At 48.5% G+C, this 17028-nt stretch overlaps 2 protein-coding genes across 15 annotated transcripts in view; one reads left to right on the top strand and one right to left on the bottom strand.

Moving 5' to 3' along the window:
- DAB2IP (DAB2 interacting protein) overlaps window positions 1–5812 on the top strand; it is a 160258-nt gene extending 154446 nt beyond the window's left edge. For all 13 annotated transcript variants that reach the window (XM_088065984.1, XM_014258011.2, XM_014258012.2 and 10 more), the window contains one exon: window positions 519–5812. In XM_088065984.1, coding sequence (XP_087922110.1) covers window positions 519–686 — 168 coding nt within the window. In that variant the 3' untranslated portion in view covers window positions 687–5812. The remainder of the gene's footprint in view (window positions 1–518) is intronic.
- Window positions 5813–10950: 5138 nt separating this feature from the next.
- Window positions 10951–17028, bottom strand: part of TTLL11 (tubulin tyrosine ligase like 11) — a 35713-nt gene continuing 29635 nt past the window's right edge. Inside the window, exons 8-10 of one of the 2 annotated variants that reach the window (XM_088065852.1) lie at window positions 15964–16079; window positions 13749–14067; window positions 10951–13573 (exon numbers count right to left, since the gene is read on the bottom strand). In XM_088065852.1, coding sequence (XP_087921978.1) covers window positions 13760–14067; window positions 15964–16079 — 424 coding nt within the window. In that variant the 3' untranslated portion in view covers window positions 10951–13573; window positions 13749–13759. Of the gene's footprint in view, window positions 14068–15963; window positions 16080–17028 lie in introns of both variants that reach the window. The other variant, XM_014258067.2, reaches the window with a different exon arrangement.

Raw genomic sequence — 17028 nt, 5'->3', positions numbered from 1 at the left:
ACAGGAGGATGACACTTGTTCAGTGTCACAAAGAACAGGACTGGTAGAATCAGGCTGCAACATGGAAGCTCTTGCTCCCATCCTTACAATGCTTTTAATCGGTGAGAGCTACCATCAAAGACAGCCTGGGAGGCTACAAGTCATTTAAACTATTAATTTACACTAATTAAACACTGACAGGAATAACTATCTTGGGAGAGTTTGGGTTTAGAAATGGAATCCTACCATCTTTGTAACAGCTGAGTTAGAACAAACAGTACAGTATATAACTGAATAATTAGAGCAACTGCATACCTCCATTTTCATCAGGATCCTAAAATAAATGTAGCTCACATTGCACAAGCAGGGGAGATTTGTAGCCCTGTGGATTTCAAAAAGTGCTGCGTAGCACTTAAAAGAATGCCAAAGAGAAAGGTCCTGGTCCAAAAGGCCTCTGGGTCACTGTCTTGGGCTGACATCCCAGAGGGACACGGCTCGTGCCTTTCCACTGACCGTGCCCTCTGGCCGTTTGCTTGCAGGAGAAACGCATCGCTTCCCTGGATGCTGCCAACGCACGGCTAATGAGTGCCCTTACTCAGCTGAAAGAGAGGTACAGCATGCAGACACGTAATGGGATCTCCCCCACAAACCCAACTAAATTGCAGATTACAGAGAATGGCGAATTCAGAAACAGCAGTAATTGTTAACGCGCGGAGGGCGCTGCCGCAGGAGAGGCCTGGCCGGAGGGACCGTGCACAGCAGGCGTGAGCCGCGGCTTCAGAGAACGGCTGCTCCCCGAGCACCAGCTCCTTACTGCGGACGGCGCCGACTGACCCTGCTGGGAGATGTCCTGCCAGCACATTGAGGGACGGGAATGTCGAGTGTGAGATGAGTGGCATAAGGAAATAACATACATTTGAGAATCGCTGTCACTGTTGGATTTGAATCAGTGTTTAATGTTCAAACAAAAGTAACCTTTTCCTTCTAAACTGCCCAAAGGATATGCCTCACCCCTCCCAGCAAGGAGTAACGTCCTTGTCATTGCAGTAAGCGAAATAAAGGGAGCTGGGCAGAGCCTGCAGCAGGCAGGGGCCCAGTAAGTCCAGATCAAGTGTGCTGCGGGATGTAGCGTCCGAGGGACGGCAGCAAAGCCTGGCCCGCTCCTCCTGTGACTCCCCCCGGAGCACAGCCCTCCCAAAGTGAACCCCAGCTGAGCCCAGCATCCTTCCTGGTGGCTTTTGTGAGGCCACTGACTTTTACAGCATCCACAGGGCATTTATGCAGCTAATTAGTGTTTAATTAACTCCGCCCATACAGGGAGTGCAGTGCAGATGGAAGGTCAGGGCGGTGTGGTAGCCAAAGGGGTGCCATGTGGGAACCCCAGTGGCAGGGGGCAGGACTGGTGCTGCTGGGGGTCCCTGGGCAGCCCAGGGGCACAGAGCAAGGCCAAGGCTCTGGCACAGGAGTGGAGGGAGGAGCTGGCAACTGGTGAATGGCAACTCAATTCCTCTCAACAGCTTCTGCTCTCACAGATAAAGGGGAAGAGTTTTGTAGCCCCAGGCACTGTCCCACGCACACTTCCCATCACAGAATAAAGTGAATGTTGCCTGAGCTTGGTCCCTGAGCTGTGATTGAGGGACAGGGGCTGGATTTGCTGGTGCCTGTTGTGGTAGAGGGGGAGCGAGGGGCTACGTGGAGTGGCAGCTTCCTGCTTGATCAAGGGTTCATTGTGGGGATGGAATGCTCTGTGCTGAGAGTTTTACTATTTCTGGGGAGAAAAACAGACAAAGAAACAAGAAAAAGCCCTGAAGAACCATGAAGATCGGTAATTGTATTTCTTTTCTTTCACAGTATGCATTAGAAAAAAAAAGATCCCATTTTCTGGAATACTGTCCTCTTTAAATTGGGAATGAGCACTGCATGGAAATTAACCGGCTTGAAGAATGTAAAACATGGTCATAAGGGAGTAACCACCAAGAACAGCAGCCACCACCGAAAGGCCCCTTGTCAGGAGCACTGTGCAGGCATAAGCCAGGATTAGACTTTCCCAGCGCCGAAACGCGCAGCTTCGGCACAGACACGTTGTGCTCGGCGGAGGGGGCGCCCCTTCACGGGGGTCGTGCCGCTGACCTGCCGCCACGGTGTGCTTGTGGGTTTGTGGTTCTTGCAGTTAGTCCTTCACAAGTCCCACTCTCAGAGCAGGTCCCTCGTACCGAGAGCCAGAGGTTTCTCTGAGATACGGATGACAGTGTACAGTGTACAGTGTACAGGACATCTGCCTATGCTCCCTCTAAAGGTTAACACACTGCTCAACGCCTGTCCTAGCTCCTCCTGCCATGTGTAAATGTACAGCCCAAGGGACTAGGACGTTCTCTGAGCTCTGCTCTGCTTAGGTACCGTCTCCAGCCTCACACTTCCCAGGCTGCCTGAGCAGGACACTTTGCCAGTAAGCTCTGCATTGCCGTGCTGCCCCACAGCCATAAGGCTCCTTAACAGCATTCTTCCTCATGCAATTGTTTGCAAAATTAAAGATGCTCTATTTCCTACATGTTTTTCTGGTCCCTGGAAGCCCTGGGCCAAGCCCAGGAGGAGCGAACGTGTTGCACTGAGGTCTCCACACCCCGCCAACACCTGCCGAGGGGTGCAGCACACAGCAGACCCCAAATGGAGCTCCTCAGAGCAATGTCATAACTCAGTACTTATGGCAAGTACGGTCACCTTTGAATTTTGGAGACTAGCACAGATGGCTTTGAAGAACCTCACAAATCTGACAAGGTTACAACTGGAGAAAGACCCAGACAGGTTAGGAATATACAGGGTACTGTGAACCGTTGGGTACGTAGATTTACACCTGCCACTGTCTCAGAGTCAAATACATGATAAGAACCCTGCAAAAAAGACTATTTTAAACGCTTTTTCCCTAAAATGCCTGTTTAGAGCTGATTGTTTCGAATTCTAAGTATTTGTGTTGCAAGAGACTGGAGTTTTTCAAGACAGAAGTGACATAGAGGAATGGAAACGCTAACAGGGCACGGGGCGGGTGCCCCACCAGCGACGTTTCCATTCATACATGGAAGTAATTTTGGGATGCAGTCAGTGCTCTCCGTAAGAGCTGGAAAAAGAAACACCCACAAACCAATTGTTTAGTGCTGAAACTAAGCACAGTACATCTTAATCTTCTCAACCACAAGTCAAGGCACTGCTCCCCCCCCAACCCCGATCTGTCACAAACTCCTGGTTACCCTCAAACTTGCAAATTACTGAACACACTGTTCTGCTGAAATAGCAGGAATACTTAAATCCTTCCACAGCCAGTTATTAAAATCTTAAAAGTTTCAGTGCCAACACCTTCTGGAGTTGTTGCTTAGTTTCCCAAGCCAGTACAAAAAGAAATTTAAATCAGGACAAAGTCTCATTACAGTAGAGATTCCCCCCTGTTTTTCCCTGTTTCCTTTCCCTGCAACTGTCAACAACTGGACCTAACTGTGACCCTCCCCTAAAAAACAAAGGTTTGGGGGCAGGTGTTCAGGTCCAGGCTCAGTTCTGTTCCTTCAGTTTGTGTTTCTGTTATTTATAAGCTGTACATTTCTCTGTGTGCGTGCGTGTGTGTGTGTGAGTGCGGGAGCCCCACGTGTTCCCTGCCGTGGCCTCAGAGCCGGTTCCTGGCATAGCAATACCTGGATCCCGAGAGGTGCTGCAGCACCAGAGCAAACTACCACTGTCCCCAAGGTTTTGTGATCGGCTCCATTTCCTTTCTGGTTCTTGCACTTCCTACAGTAAGAGGCTGTTCTAGTGCAAACTCGTCAAAGTGTAAACAAAGCAAAAACACTCCAATTTCTATCTTAATACAAGTCTTAATATTTTTTTGTAAATGTTCTCAGTGTTTACTGTACCGTATCTATCTCACTAACAGTTGTATATAGTCACTTACTTCTGGTGCTGCTTATTCGGTCGGGATTTGGCTGTATCTCACTGCTGTGTTGGAGAGGTGGGCTCGGGCTGCCAAATCTGCATCCAGACCCACATTCTGGTTCCAGCCTCCTCCCTTGGGGATCTGAGGGAAGGGAGCAAAGCCATGGATCCAGATTTGTGGCGGGCCCACCTCAAAGATTCTGTTTTAAGAGTTTTGATTTGGGGTTTTGTTAAACTGTAGTGAACGCTCCTGAAAAGATGAGCGGTTTTGTGTGAAGGGGGATGAAGTAGACTGACCAGTATCCCAGGGTCTCTGTGGACTGGAAATATCATCATTCTGGACAGGGATTATGGCTTCAGTGCCAAAAGATGGGAGGGGCCCCAGTCCTTCCCCATGCCAACTAATACTACAGTGTAGTCACCAGCCCCTTTTGCACCAGTTTAAGCAAATCCTGCCGCCATCCAAAGAGTCCGGTGTCACTTTGCATTGTCATTTGAGTCTGGTTGGTTTTGTTTTCTGCTTTTGCAGCTGTAAAGCACTGATTGCACTGTGAGAACACATGGAACCCTCTGGTCTGGGAGCCAGTCCCAGAGGTTGCTGCAAGGTTGCAGGACACAGGTTCTGCTACTATGAATATTTCTAAAGGGCAAAGGGACTTGCTGGACCTCAGTGAGGTGTCACAGGCTCTCCTAGGAAAGCAATCAGCAAGGAATCAGTCATTCCTGAAGTTTAGATAGCTCATAGGCTTTTTCCTGTTCCTAATGCCCACACCCAGATACAATAGAAAATGTGGTGTGGTCTGTTCTGTGATGGACAAGGAGAGGATTTTCAGTCACAGATGGCAGATAGATTGATGTGTTCAGCCAGGACAGCCACGGGCTGTGGCCCAGGGGTGTGATCTGAAAGGGGCTCATTTGCCCCAGCGATCCCAGGGCAGGGGGAGCAGCCCCGGGGCGAGGCCTGACAGCAGCCTGTGACCAGTGGGTGCAGCAGCTCCACCACGGTCCCTGCCCTGTCCTTCACACAGCTTTGCCTGGACAGTGCAAAGCAAAAGTCCAAAGGGAACACCTGTGACACTGTCCCTGGGTAGATACTCCGTCCTTCCCACCTGCAGTGACTGCTGGGGGCACATCCTCCCAAAGGCTTGCGTTCAAAGCAATCCGGGTCCCCAGGCTGGCCAGGACCTGGTGTGGGGCAGAGCCACGGCCTCACGGCCACCAGGAGCTCCCTTCAGTGGCCACAGGAAGGGACACTCCCTGCCCATCCCCAGCCCGTCTGAACCTCAGGGCCGTTTCAGAGGAGACTGCTCAGCCAGGAGGCTCAGACAGTGGCACCCGCCCTGCTCTGACCCCGCACTGCTGCCTTTTCCACCTCCCTTGGGGAAAATCACACGTGGGGGAGTGGGAGAACAGCAGCTCATGGGCTTTCCAAACCATATCCAATCCTGAGGGCGTTGCACAACATCCAGAAACAACCATGCTTCGGAAAAGGGTGTCACATTCAAGCATTGACTTTCACAGATCACCTGAGCTGTGACATTGCTGTAAAATGCCATGTGGCTCTGCATCAGCTACCAGTACCCAAGAGTGCAGCCTCCATGTTCACATATTCCTTTATCATACATCACTGTGTCTTAAGATATACCTCTCTCTGTATATCTGCTTAGGCTGATACTTGTTCCTGATAAGCAGTCGCTATGTTTTATATCCTCTTATAAAGAAAAACAAATCTTCTTTTGTAAGTATGTTTAAAAAACAAAAAAGCAAAGTGGAAGTGTTTGCTGAATATCCTTCAGCTCCTTTTAAACTATGTAATAATGTACAGAGAAAGTTGTTGGTGTTCAAAGAAATGATGTGGCTGTGCAATTTATGTACATTTGCAATTAGAAATATTAAAGATTTATTTAGATATTTTACATAAGTGCTCCAGCACCTCTAGTCAGTCATTTCCAGCTTTTAGGTCATCCTGGCACATGCCACATGCACACACAAACCTGTCTTATCTGCCTCCCCAAAGAGATCATTGAGATTTGCTCCCAGTAGTATTTTAGCCTTGACCTGGCTCCACCACTTTCCCTTCACATGCTCGGGGGGTCTGACAGCCAGGCCTGCTCCTGCCCCCACCAGTCCTTGCAAACCACACTTCTGCCTCCAATAAAAGTAGCAGAAAACTTGGAGGAAAGTCATTAAAACCCTGGGCAGCATCAGCACCTCTGCCTCATTAACATCATCATAATTAGCTCCTCCGGGAGAGGTGGGAGACAGGCTGGCTGCATCGAAATGAGTCGGGATGTGGAGAGCACCTGTGGCTATTCCTGCGCTCAGCTGCGCTGGAGCCGGGCTGAGCTCGGGGCTCCGCCCAGCCAGGACAACCCTCCTTGTTCTTGTCAGGAACCGGCACCTGCCCAGGGAGGGAAGGCAAAACCCACCCAGGCCAAAATCCTCTCTCAGGGTTCTGCCATCCCACTCAACATTGTTGATTTTGAAGGTTGAGAGAAAGAAAAATGTAGCCCTGGAAACACAGAGCACCTCAGAAAACGCTGCAAGGAGGGATTAGTCAAAACCACCTTGACTTGAATAAAACCTCCTTAGCGGCTGTTCGGCTTCATTAGAGCAGAGCTGAATTCTCAGCCGAAAACACCCAGAACGTCTCTGAGCACTTGACAGCTCTCAGCATCTGCGGCTCCGCAGCCCGGCCGCCGCCGCTCCCAGGGGGCCCTGGCAGACGGGCAGGGCTGGGAGAAGTGAGACTCGGAATTGCAGATCAGCAGCCAGAACAGCCACGGGAATACGGGGCTGGGAGGCTGGGGAACGCAGATGTGTTTGCTTGAGGTTTTTAATCTGGAGAGCCATTTTAGCACAAGACTCATCAGCAATAATGATGTTCCAGTAATTGCACCCTTACAAGTAGAGGGTTTGTTCTGAGTTCGGTAAGTGAGAGCCACTGGCCCGTGAGCTGCTCCTGGTGCCAGGCAGGCAGCTCCTCAGGCAAGGCTGAGGTGGTGCAGCCGCGGTCCCACTCCATTGTCCCGGCAAAGCCAAGTCCCACAGCGGCAACCAGCAGCTGGGAGATGTCACAACTGGGCATCTTCCAAACAGGCAAATGCCCACCACAACTGAGGACAAAGCAGCAGCCAGAACAGTGGCCACTGACACCTGAGGAAGTGACAGCAACAAGCCAATACTTGCCAAGCTGGGGCCTTAAGAGCACAGAAGAGCCTGCTTGTTTCAGTGGGAGGGAGGTGGGGAGATGCAGACGAGGCTCATAGCTAGGGAGGGAAGGGACGGGAACAGCTTGTGTTGGCTTCTCCAATAACAGTCTCTAATTTGCTCCTGACAAGCATCTTCCCCTCAGAGTTTCCCAAGCCCTTCACAAGCAGACAGCTCCCACTCCACTGCAGTGGGTGAACGTCAGCATCCTTATTTTTACAACAGGGACGTGCAGTAGGAGCACAACTTTCCCAAGGCCTCCCAAAAACTACAAAAGCCAAACAGCTGATTTTCCTCCCCCCTCCACTTTCCGCACGCAGCCATCCCACACACAGCAGCCCAGGCTCCTAAGCAAACATCCTCTGGAGAAGTAATTCAAAGCCAGGCAGTAAACAAAGCTCCAAAGCCTTGGCCCCAGAGACAGGAGTGCAGCCGCTCCCTGCCAGAGAGTCAATAATAACAGGGGAGCAGAAAGGAAGGAGCTGGAAGAACAAGAGTCATTAGTGGAAACTTGTTGTTTGTGCTAATTAGATCATTATCTGGAAACTGCTATTGATGTTGCTATTTTAGCTCCTGCTGCTGTTCACAACTTTATTTTATCCATGTCTATTGACTGCCCACACTCCTCTACATCCTGCAGCAAGGGCCGGCAGTGCCGCCCACAGCCAGGCCAGGATGGAGATGGTTTGTGTCCTGTGCCAGGCAGCGCCTCCTTCCCCACCGTCACCTCAGCAGCTGCAGTGTCCTGAGACACTGAGGAAAAATGTTTTCCAGCTTGTTACAATGTGCCCTGTGCTATTATTGATCTTAAACAGACAGTGGATCATGTTACTTGGTTATTAAGAAGGTGAGAGGAAGAGAGAGAAGGACTTGGACACGTGTAGGATTTCTGCCATTTCCCACCTGACACAGCCAGCACAGCCCCTCAGCACATAAATAATATTGATGCAGGCCCCGTACATGTTCAGATTTCCCCACTGGTGGTATGAGCCATAACTGAATAACCTCAACCATTTGATTTTTGTGCTACATCATTAAGGAGTGAAGCCTAAATAACAGAGCTCCCAAGCTGACTGACTTTGATTTATTACAGTCACTAACTACTCTTCCTCCTGGAAGCCACGGTGCCTCCTCACTCCCTGCACGAGGAGAGCTATGTGCTGGGGGACCTGAGCTGATGGGAGGACAAACATGAGGCTCAAGACTCAGCAAACCACAAATCAGAGAGCTGGGTTTGCCTCCAAAACTCACATTCTCCCTTTCTCCTGTTTATTCACCAGTGTATCTGAACCTGACCTACAGAAGAGCTTTTGGATTTCCACTGATCAGGCAAAGGAAGAGAGAAAATTGCATCACATCACTGTAACAGGCTTTCAATTTTGTCCTTTATTGCAATTTCATACCACTTTTACACTACACCTGCAGTAAATTCAGCAGTGACACAAATGAACTTAATTCTGCCATCAGAACTGCAAAAAACATTCGTCTCCCGTAGAGGCAGGGGACAGGGTGTGGGGACACCGCCCCCTTCCCGGGCCATTCCTGCACGCACGGATGCGCCTCAGGCTCCCTGGTATTCAGGCTGGTGCCAACAGGCAGGCAGAGCATTGTGCCCTCCCACATCTCCTGCTGCGCGCAGCCAGGAGCACTCAATCCCTGTCCCTAACACCTGCTGCATCTGGGACAGCGGTGAGGAACAGGAATACCGAGAAACGGCGGGGGCGTGAAGCCAGGCTGCCTTCAGCCATCCCGCAGAGCCCGCCGCTCGCTGAGCTCTGCTTAACACACTGCCACACACACACACACCGCCCCCCCCGCTGCCCTGCGAATAGAAACGCGCTCCAATAAATCACCTCTAAGTTAAAAGCAGCCATTAGCTATTAGCAAACACCGCAGGCCTGTGGGCTAGGGTAATTCAATGTGATATGCTTGGGCATGCAAGGTAATAGGTTCCAGCTGAATACCATGTGATACAATCTCTTCAATGGGAGGTTAAATGAGGCTGAGACAGAGACCAGATGGATTTATCTGGGTAGCGCTGATGATTTTTTGTGTGTGTGCTTAAGGTGAAGTGAAGGTAAGTAAGGCAGAAATAATCTGAGAGAAAAGCACGAGCTGGGCTGCGTGCGGTTGGGGAAGGGATAGCGGGAGGCTCGGGACCTCATCCTGCTGGAACAAACCAAGCGAGCCAGAGGATGCTCTCAAGGCAGTACAGATGGAAACGGAGAAAAATAAATACTTTATCAATTTCCCCTTATGGAGGAACAACCAGAGGGCAGAGCGAGACAAGTCAAGCATAGCTTGGCAGATGTAGACACCTCACTGCTGATATTTCAGTGGAAATTTGGAGCCCAAACACCACCTCTCATCTACCCAGGACATCTCCAGTGGGCAAAGGGACAGACCCCGTGTGCTGTCTCAGGCTGAGGTGGGGCAGCAGTGCCTGTCAGTGTGGCCAAAGGAGGGGCAGCTCCATGAGCAGTCAGTACCTGAGAAAATCAAGTGCTCAGCTTGTGCTTGAAGCAGTTTGTTCTTGCTCAGGTGGGCAGCAAGAGGGAGCAGGACCTCTGAGAAAGCAGAGGAAATCCTTCCCTGTGAGGGTGGGCAGGCCCTGGCAAAGGATGCCCAGAGCAGCTGTGGCTGTCCCATTCCTGGAAGTGCCCAAGGCCAGGCTGGGCAGGGCTTGGAGCAACCTGGGATAGAGGAAGGTGTCCTTGCCTGTAACACGGAGTGTGATGAGATTCCCCCACACGGAGCTATGCCATGCAGTGCTCCCTGCTCCAGAAGGTTCCAATTAACCTCCGCAATGACAGAAACGGGAGGTGGAACAAAGCACCAAGCGCAGCAGGTTCCTTCACACTCATCTCCACAGGCCACTGGTAGGGCTCAATCCAGCGCAGTGAGGGGAAACCCTGGACATTACCGTCCTTATGGAACGTCCTTACAGAAACGCCCCACTTTACCCCGGGTAAAGTGACATCTACTGGGGCCCCTCGGCCCGGGCTGCCCCTTCCCTCACGGCCCCTTCCCGCCCTCACGGCCCCGCCGCCAGGAAGATTCTGGAAATGCCGGGCTCTGACCACGCCCGGGACCCTCCTGGGGACATTTTCCTGCGGGGGGCTCTCCGGGCAGCCCATGGAGCTTCACCTGCTCCATCGGGAGGATCTGACCGAGTCATCGTCACACGGTTCTGCTCGGTGAAACCGAAGGGCATCCCAGGCACCGGACGCCATCACCGCCCCGCAGAGCGGGAGAGGCCGGCCCTTCTCTAGCTGCAACCCCAGCACAGCCCTTGGAGATTCCCACATAAAGCAGTGCAGGAGCCACGCCCCGGCCAGCCCCAAAATCCCCGGTGAGCGAGCACCCAGCACAAGGAGGAGTGCACCTACCTCGGCAGGCTCCGGCTGGAGCGGGACGAGCTCCCTCCTCAGCGCCGGGCTCCAAACTCCGTCCCCGTGCCCTGAGGGCACCCAGGAGAGCCCTGCCCGCACCGGCCGCTCGCGCTGGGGACCAAGGGGGTACGGCTGGGCTCGGGTCTCCCAGCTGCTCATTAACTGGGGAATTAGCGAGCACCTGCCCCGCCCTTCCTTGTAAGGAATTAGTCACAGGTGTGCGGCAAGGGACGGGATCGGTGTGGGGTCTGTCCAATGTTCCAGAACATTCGTCAGGGCAGACAGAGGACGAGGAGCGTCCGGAGCCCAGGGCAGATTTTGGTCACTTACCTGCAACCTCTTGATGAAGAAAGAACACAGAAGCAAACAGGAATCACTGAGCGAGTCTGGGCACATTCAGGCTGCACACAAGCCTGCAGGGAAGAGGGTTGAAATTCTGGACTCACTTGCCTCAGAATTTTGTTAGATGTTGTTTTATTCTGATTTCTACCGAGAGAGGAATACCAGACCTGGTATGTCTGATAACAAGAAAAATTTCACTGGTATACAATATTCATATCATATATGTCATAAATAGAATCATGAGTGCAGTCCTGTGGTATTCTCTGAGGAGAATATATACAAAAGTGCTGTTAAAAATCCAACGCCTTTCCTGTATTGTTTCTTTAGCTAGAGAGGTACCTCAGGATTAACAGATTATCAGTGCATTAGCATTCATATCCTGGATAAAGTGTCTCTGGCCATTTGCATGGGCACAGACTGGTAACTTAAAGGCTCTATGAAATTGGATGCTAAATAATATTCAGAGGAAATTGAATTAGACAGGAGGGAAGAGAAATGTGACTGCCATTAAATCTCTAAAGTACATTCCTGGTTTATTCCCTCCCCCCCCCCGAGAATAATATGGCATTCAATTTTCCAATTATATAAATACATGAACACTGGATTACTAGAGGCAGATAATTGAATATTTTGACTATTCTACAAGGGACCCTTCATATTTGAAGTGGGAGATGAATAGGGCGTGCAGCATCAGCCTGTGGATGCACGAGCTATAAAAACCTCTATTAGATCCAGAGAGTATAAAGGTCTCCCATAGAGAGAGAGATCTTATCAGTGTTCAATATACAATAGTTAATTTATTCCACTGATATCAGGGTAAGTTATACAATTGCAAAACTGGGATATTTTGGGCCACACACCGTACTACTTCAAAGGTGCAAGGAAAGGCATTCGCAGTCATAGCATTTCAAATCCGACTCCTCTGTAACTCTGTCTTTACAGGACATCAATCATGAGATGAGAGGAACTGTAAGCTATTTTCCAGTAACACACTGCCAATCGCAAGACAAATGTCAGATGTCACAAAAGGAGAAGTAACCATTTTTCAACCTGTGAATGTCTTCAAATATATTACAATGAAAGTGTGAAAAAAATGACCCTTTCAGCTTCATTTGTTCTGACAGGTGCCAGACCTTGGAGTTCAGCATTTTATCTTCATACTGCAATAATCTTTACGACATTTGAACAAGGCTGAGGGCAGTGGCATTAGTTAGTCTACAATTGTCCTCTTATGTACAATACATAAAATTTCAAAGAGTCTGGCCATTGAACTAAAAAAGATCATCTACTCCTATTTTATTTGTGTTACAGAAAGAGGTAAGGAGAAGGGATGCCCACATCTGAGATTAACACATGCTGGGGACTAGTTTTGTGTGGGCTCAGCCTGACTCCTGCACTGCATTGCCATGCTGCTATTGCCACTTGGGAAAAACCCATTCTGCTTAAAACTGAAATCAGGAAAAAAACTCTACAAACATTCCCTGAAGTGAAAACTCACTAGATACTGTGTGTGCATTTAGTCCCTGACATGAAACAGGTGGACTCCCCCTCAGTCCCAGCATGTTTCAGTGCCACCAGCCACCAGAACATTTTGACGTGGAGCTCAGGGAATGTTCTCCAACCCAAAGCTCAGTGTCCATCTTACAGCTTTGCCATTTTTGATAGCATGGAGGACACTAAAAGGTAAGCCAAGTCATTAACATTAAAGAGTAGAAAAGAGGAGGAAAATCAAGCTCAGATGTAGCCATTCATTATTGTAATAAATCGGAGACCACAAAGAATTTCACTCAACAGCCCTGAAGTTCCAAGTTATTCCTGTCCTTCCAGCCAGTCCCATGTTTGGCTTAGCCCCCACAAGAAGTGTGTGATCATGGAAGTCATGGTTCATTTCCTGAAAAATAAGACTGCTCTGTACAACTCCAGCAGTACAGCCCAGCAGTTTTGACACATCCTTAGATCTAATTTGTACAGAGTTACGCTGTTATTTAAGGGAAAACCGAAGAATATGTGCAAAGACACAAAAAAGATCTGCTCTAGATGTTACTGCGGGTCCCAAAAGGGTAACAAACATGCAAAAGACAAAAAACAAGCAAACCTAGAACACAGTTAGTTTAGGCTGAAGTCAGTGACAGAGTTGGTTCCACTGGAATTTAAAATAACCTCTTAGGCCTTTACACTGGACAGCTTTCTGCAGAAGCAGCGCTGAATCCCTGAAGACAAATCCACCACTTGATTCACCAAAGTTGACTTAAAAAAGCAAATCTTTTTCTGTGAATAAGTGTGAGCTTATTGGTTCTGTGGAAGCAAAAGGATAAACTGTTTTAGTTCTTCTTTAAAAAACTAACAGTACTTGTCATGGCAAAGACATGTACAAAGAAGTAGAAGCCAAAATATTATTTCAGTGTTTTAAGACTGACTTTAAAAAATAAGTAAATAGACATTGACCTAATCTGTAGATTCCAACATGTACAGTCCAAGCCATGGAAAGAAGAGAGTCAAGGCCTGAAGTCTGACCACAAGTGTAATTCCAGATTTCTGTTTTCCAGTCTGGTATTTGGGACTGCAGTTCTTTCCTAGGTTTCTGTGACATGTCCTGTGCACATAAAGTAATGTAATTCCTTTGACACAAGTGTGCCTCAGTCAGTGCAGTCAATCCCATGATGCTGGTTATCATCCCCTGTGGTTTGGTCCTCTTCCACGCACTCAGGATGAATGCACAGTTTGTCACGGGATGTGCACTGTAAATCCCACAGAGAGGTGAAGAAATAGCCATTACCAGGGTCATTATGTGAAAATGGGAGGTTGCAGTAGACTTTTTTAAAAGCTTAAATAAAAAATACAGCTGAAATAAATAGTTTTCAGTATGAAATGAAGGGATTGCATCACCTGTCTCTCCTCCAGCAGTACACGTACCTGGCTGGGGATTAGCTCCCAGCTCTGTCCCGGCACATGAGCGCCCTTAGCTGTGATGATTTCTGTAATGTGAACACCTGGGGGCCGTGGGGCCGAGGGGGGCTGGTGCAGCCAGGGCCAGGCGTGGCCCCCGTGGCTGGCAGGGCCCCGTGGTGCCTGGCGAGGCCACAGCCCCACACCAGGCGCTTGTCGCGCAGGGCGGCCAGGCGGCACTCGCAGAAATCGATCAGCGACTCCACCTGCTCGTGCAGCGGCAGCGACTTGTACTTCTTCTGGGCCAGGCAGAAGAAAGCTTCCACAAAGGCTTGCAGACACATTCCTGCAAGGAAAAGGTGTGCACAGGAGATTGGGAGTGAGGCATTTCTAGCAGCCTGCATATTCCTTAGGGATAATACTATCTGCTGTTTCTCGTGGCAGCAAGGCCAAATGGGTGTGTGATGGGTGTGAACACAATCATGCTGTTCACATCTTTTCATTTAAATGGCAGCCATCTGGAATGCTCAGAAAACAAAGAAATTGTCTGTCCTTCATAGACCAAAAGCCAAGGTTTGATTTGTGTCACACTCATTGGGTGTTTCAGGGCAGGGTAAGCCCAGGCTGGGTTACAGATGGGTGACATTCTCTAGCACTGAGGCAGCTCCTGGCTTTGCAGACCTCAGCCTGGAATCCACAGGCAAAGTGGTACAGCAAGAACCCATTTTAGGGGTTTATCACACCATTTACTTGATGTAGTATTAGCCTTGATTTCTGCTGCCAAAATTATTAAGTTGAAATCAAATGAGACACACAGTAACATACTGAGCATCAAGGAAAACAATCCAGCTGGAGAGAAAAACAAATTTATGTCGGCAGCTGAACGGAGTCTTTTCAACCCTGTATTTTCAGAGATGGATCTGACCCAAAAGTTCACACCACTGTGTTATTTCAGTCTGTAGCACTATGGAGGTAACCCCATTACCAAGTATCACCTTAGCAAGACGTGAGTTTATTTGCAGCACTACTTCCCTCCTGCACAGCCAGTACCAGGTATGAACCCTTTTGAAGGTGAAGAGGCCATTCTTTCAGTCATACCCAGCAACTCCACAAGAGTTGTTTCCACTGAATGAAGAGTGCAGTTCCAAAAAATGTCTCTACTATAATACAACTCCTCTGCCCCTTTCCACACAAAAGTCCCCTGCAGAAGCCCCATGCTGCAGGGGAGACTTCAGCTGCTGTTCCATCACATCTCACTAACAGCACATTACCAGAGCCAAAGGGAAGAGGAGCTGAGTATTAACACTAATTATTGTATTTAAAACCTTGAAGTAATACCTACTCAAATTCTTAATTAAGAAGCCAGACCCCAACTGGTTGTGCAGAAGCCACAATCTCTCCCAGTTTGAACATACACTTAGAAGAAGATTATTTTAGGACGAGCTTTTGAAAGGTTTGGGGTTTTTAACTGTGTTGGCTTTTTGATGCTGTAGGAAAGGCACCTTTTCAAAATATGACAATTACATTCTGAAGTATAATTTCTCTCAACTAAGGCTGCAGCTGGGGTCGTTTACGATCTTGGCTGTAAAACAGCTTGCAAAGGAATTGTTGAGTTATCTGAAAGCAGCAGCTGCCGGCTCAGTAAATTATTTTATCAGTCACAGTGAGCTGCAGGCAGGGAAAGCACCTCTGGTAGCACACACACACTCTCTTCCCAGAAGTGACACTCATGTGAAGCATATTATGAAAAAAGTTAGAAGCTGTTTTAGAACAACAGAATCTTGCTTGCCTTGGTTACAGCTGGGAGTGGGCCAAACATAAAGCCAACAGAATCAGGTGGATAGTTTGTGTTTTAACACCTAAAAAGCACCTGGTTCATTGACACCATACACAAATCTCTTCATTTTTGAAAGCCTGAAGATTCAGTTGCATGTCTGTTATTTTTCCTGGTGAAATTCTACCAGCCAACCATGTAAGTGATTTATACCCAGCCTGAAATGCTAAATGCAAATACTCAAATTTTATATAGCTGTGAAGCTGAGGTGACCCTCATGTACCTAAAGTAATACTACCCTGAAGGGTAACTGCCACAGCACTAACCAGGAGAATTGGTTGTGTATGTGCATGCCTCAGGTGTACATGGCTTCTTCCCATTTCTATCAAATGTTTGAGGTGTACCTGAGCAATTAAAATTGAAAAAAATAACCCCAAAAGTCAGATTTCATAGTTTTTGAATACAAACCTGGGTTACCTGACTCCTTGTGGTCAATGCCCATGCTGTTCCACCTCCTTGTGATATCAATATATAGGATGTCTACAGCAGCCATTGAAAAATTGCTGTTACTCAGTTTGCAGTTTCTGTTAAAAAGAAACAAAGAAGAGATTATCATTGCATCCAGACTCCCAAGATAGGAAAAATTCTGCAAGGGCAACTTGCAGAAGAAAAGTTACCTATGTCATGTGTAATGTGCTCAGTCAAATAAAACACACACAGCAGAGAGCAAACCAACCAGCATTCATTAAGTACTCCTATCTGAATGGAACAGGCCCAAACCCAGAATATTTCAATTAAAAATATGACCTGACTGTTACACAGAGCTTTTCCCAGGGTATTGCCAGTACTCTGAGGCTGTAAGAGAACAGAATTAATTGGTACACGGCAAAACCCACCACAAATCTGCACAGACTATCTGCACAAGGCAGAGTTTGCACAGAGAAATACCCTTTTATTTGTCTGACTGATCCTGTTTGGAAAGGGCTGGAGGAAGCTTTCAGGCACAGCCTTGCTTCTCCATGCCTCAACACTGACAGGATTTACCCCTGTGGTACTGAACACAGCAGGGGAAGCAGCTCTGGAGGCAGCTCGGGGTGTGGAGCTGGGGCTTTGTGTGTTGATCATGGATGGGAACAGGCCCTGTGTCCAGGATTTCCAGATGTCTGGAAGCCTGGCTGCCACCACTGCACGTGCCAAAGAGCTGCCCAAAATTTCTCACCAAAACAAACAAACAAACAAACAAAACCCAAACCAAAAAAACACCAAAAAAACCCCCACTCCAAACTTGGATAACTGAAGCAAATCTCACTCTTTAGTAATCTCAACAGAGCTCCCTTAAAATAGAGTAAGGCCTCACCTAGATGGCCCAAAAATTCCCAGGCAGCATTCAAGCAAGGACTAGAGACACAGTTTCCCTTTAAACTACTTTTTTAGAATGAAGAAAATATTAAAGAACAGATTTTGATGAGCCAAATGAGAATTTGGGCTTTGCAAGCACTTGCCCACACACAAATCCCACTTGTGTACCATTTT

The sequence above is a fragment of the Pseudopodoces humilis genome, chromosome 22 (assembly GCF_049639895.1).
Source record: "Pseudopodoces humilis isolate 2021_Gansu_Grassland_sample_001 chromosome 22, ASM4963989v1, whole genome shotgun sequence".
NCBI classification, from domain to species: domain Eukaryota; kingdom Metazoa; phylum Chordata; class Aves; order Passeriformes; family Paridae; genus Pseudopodoces; species Pseudopodoces humilis.
The sequence above is the reverse complement of the archived record's forward strand: the minus strand, read 5'-3'. Positions and strand labels throughout refer to the sequence as shown.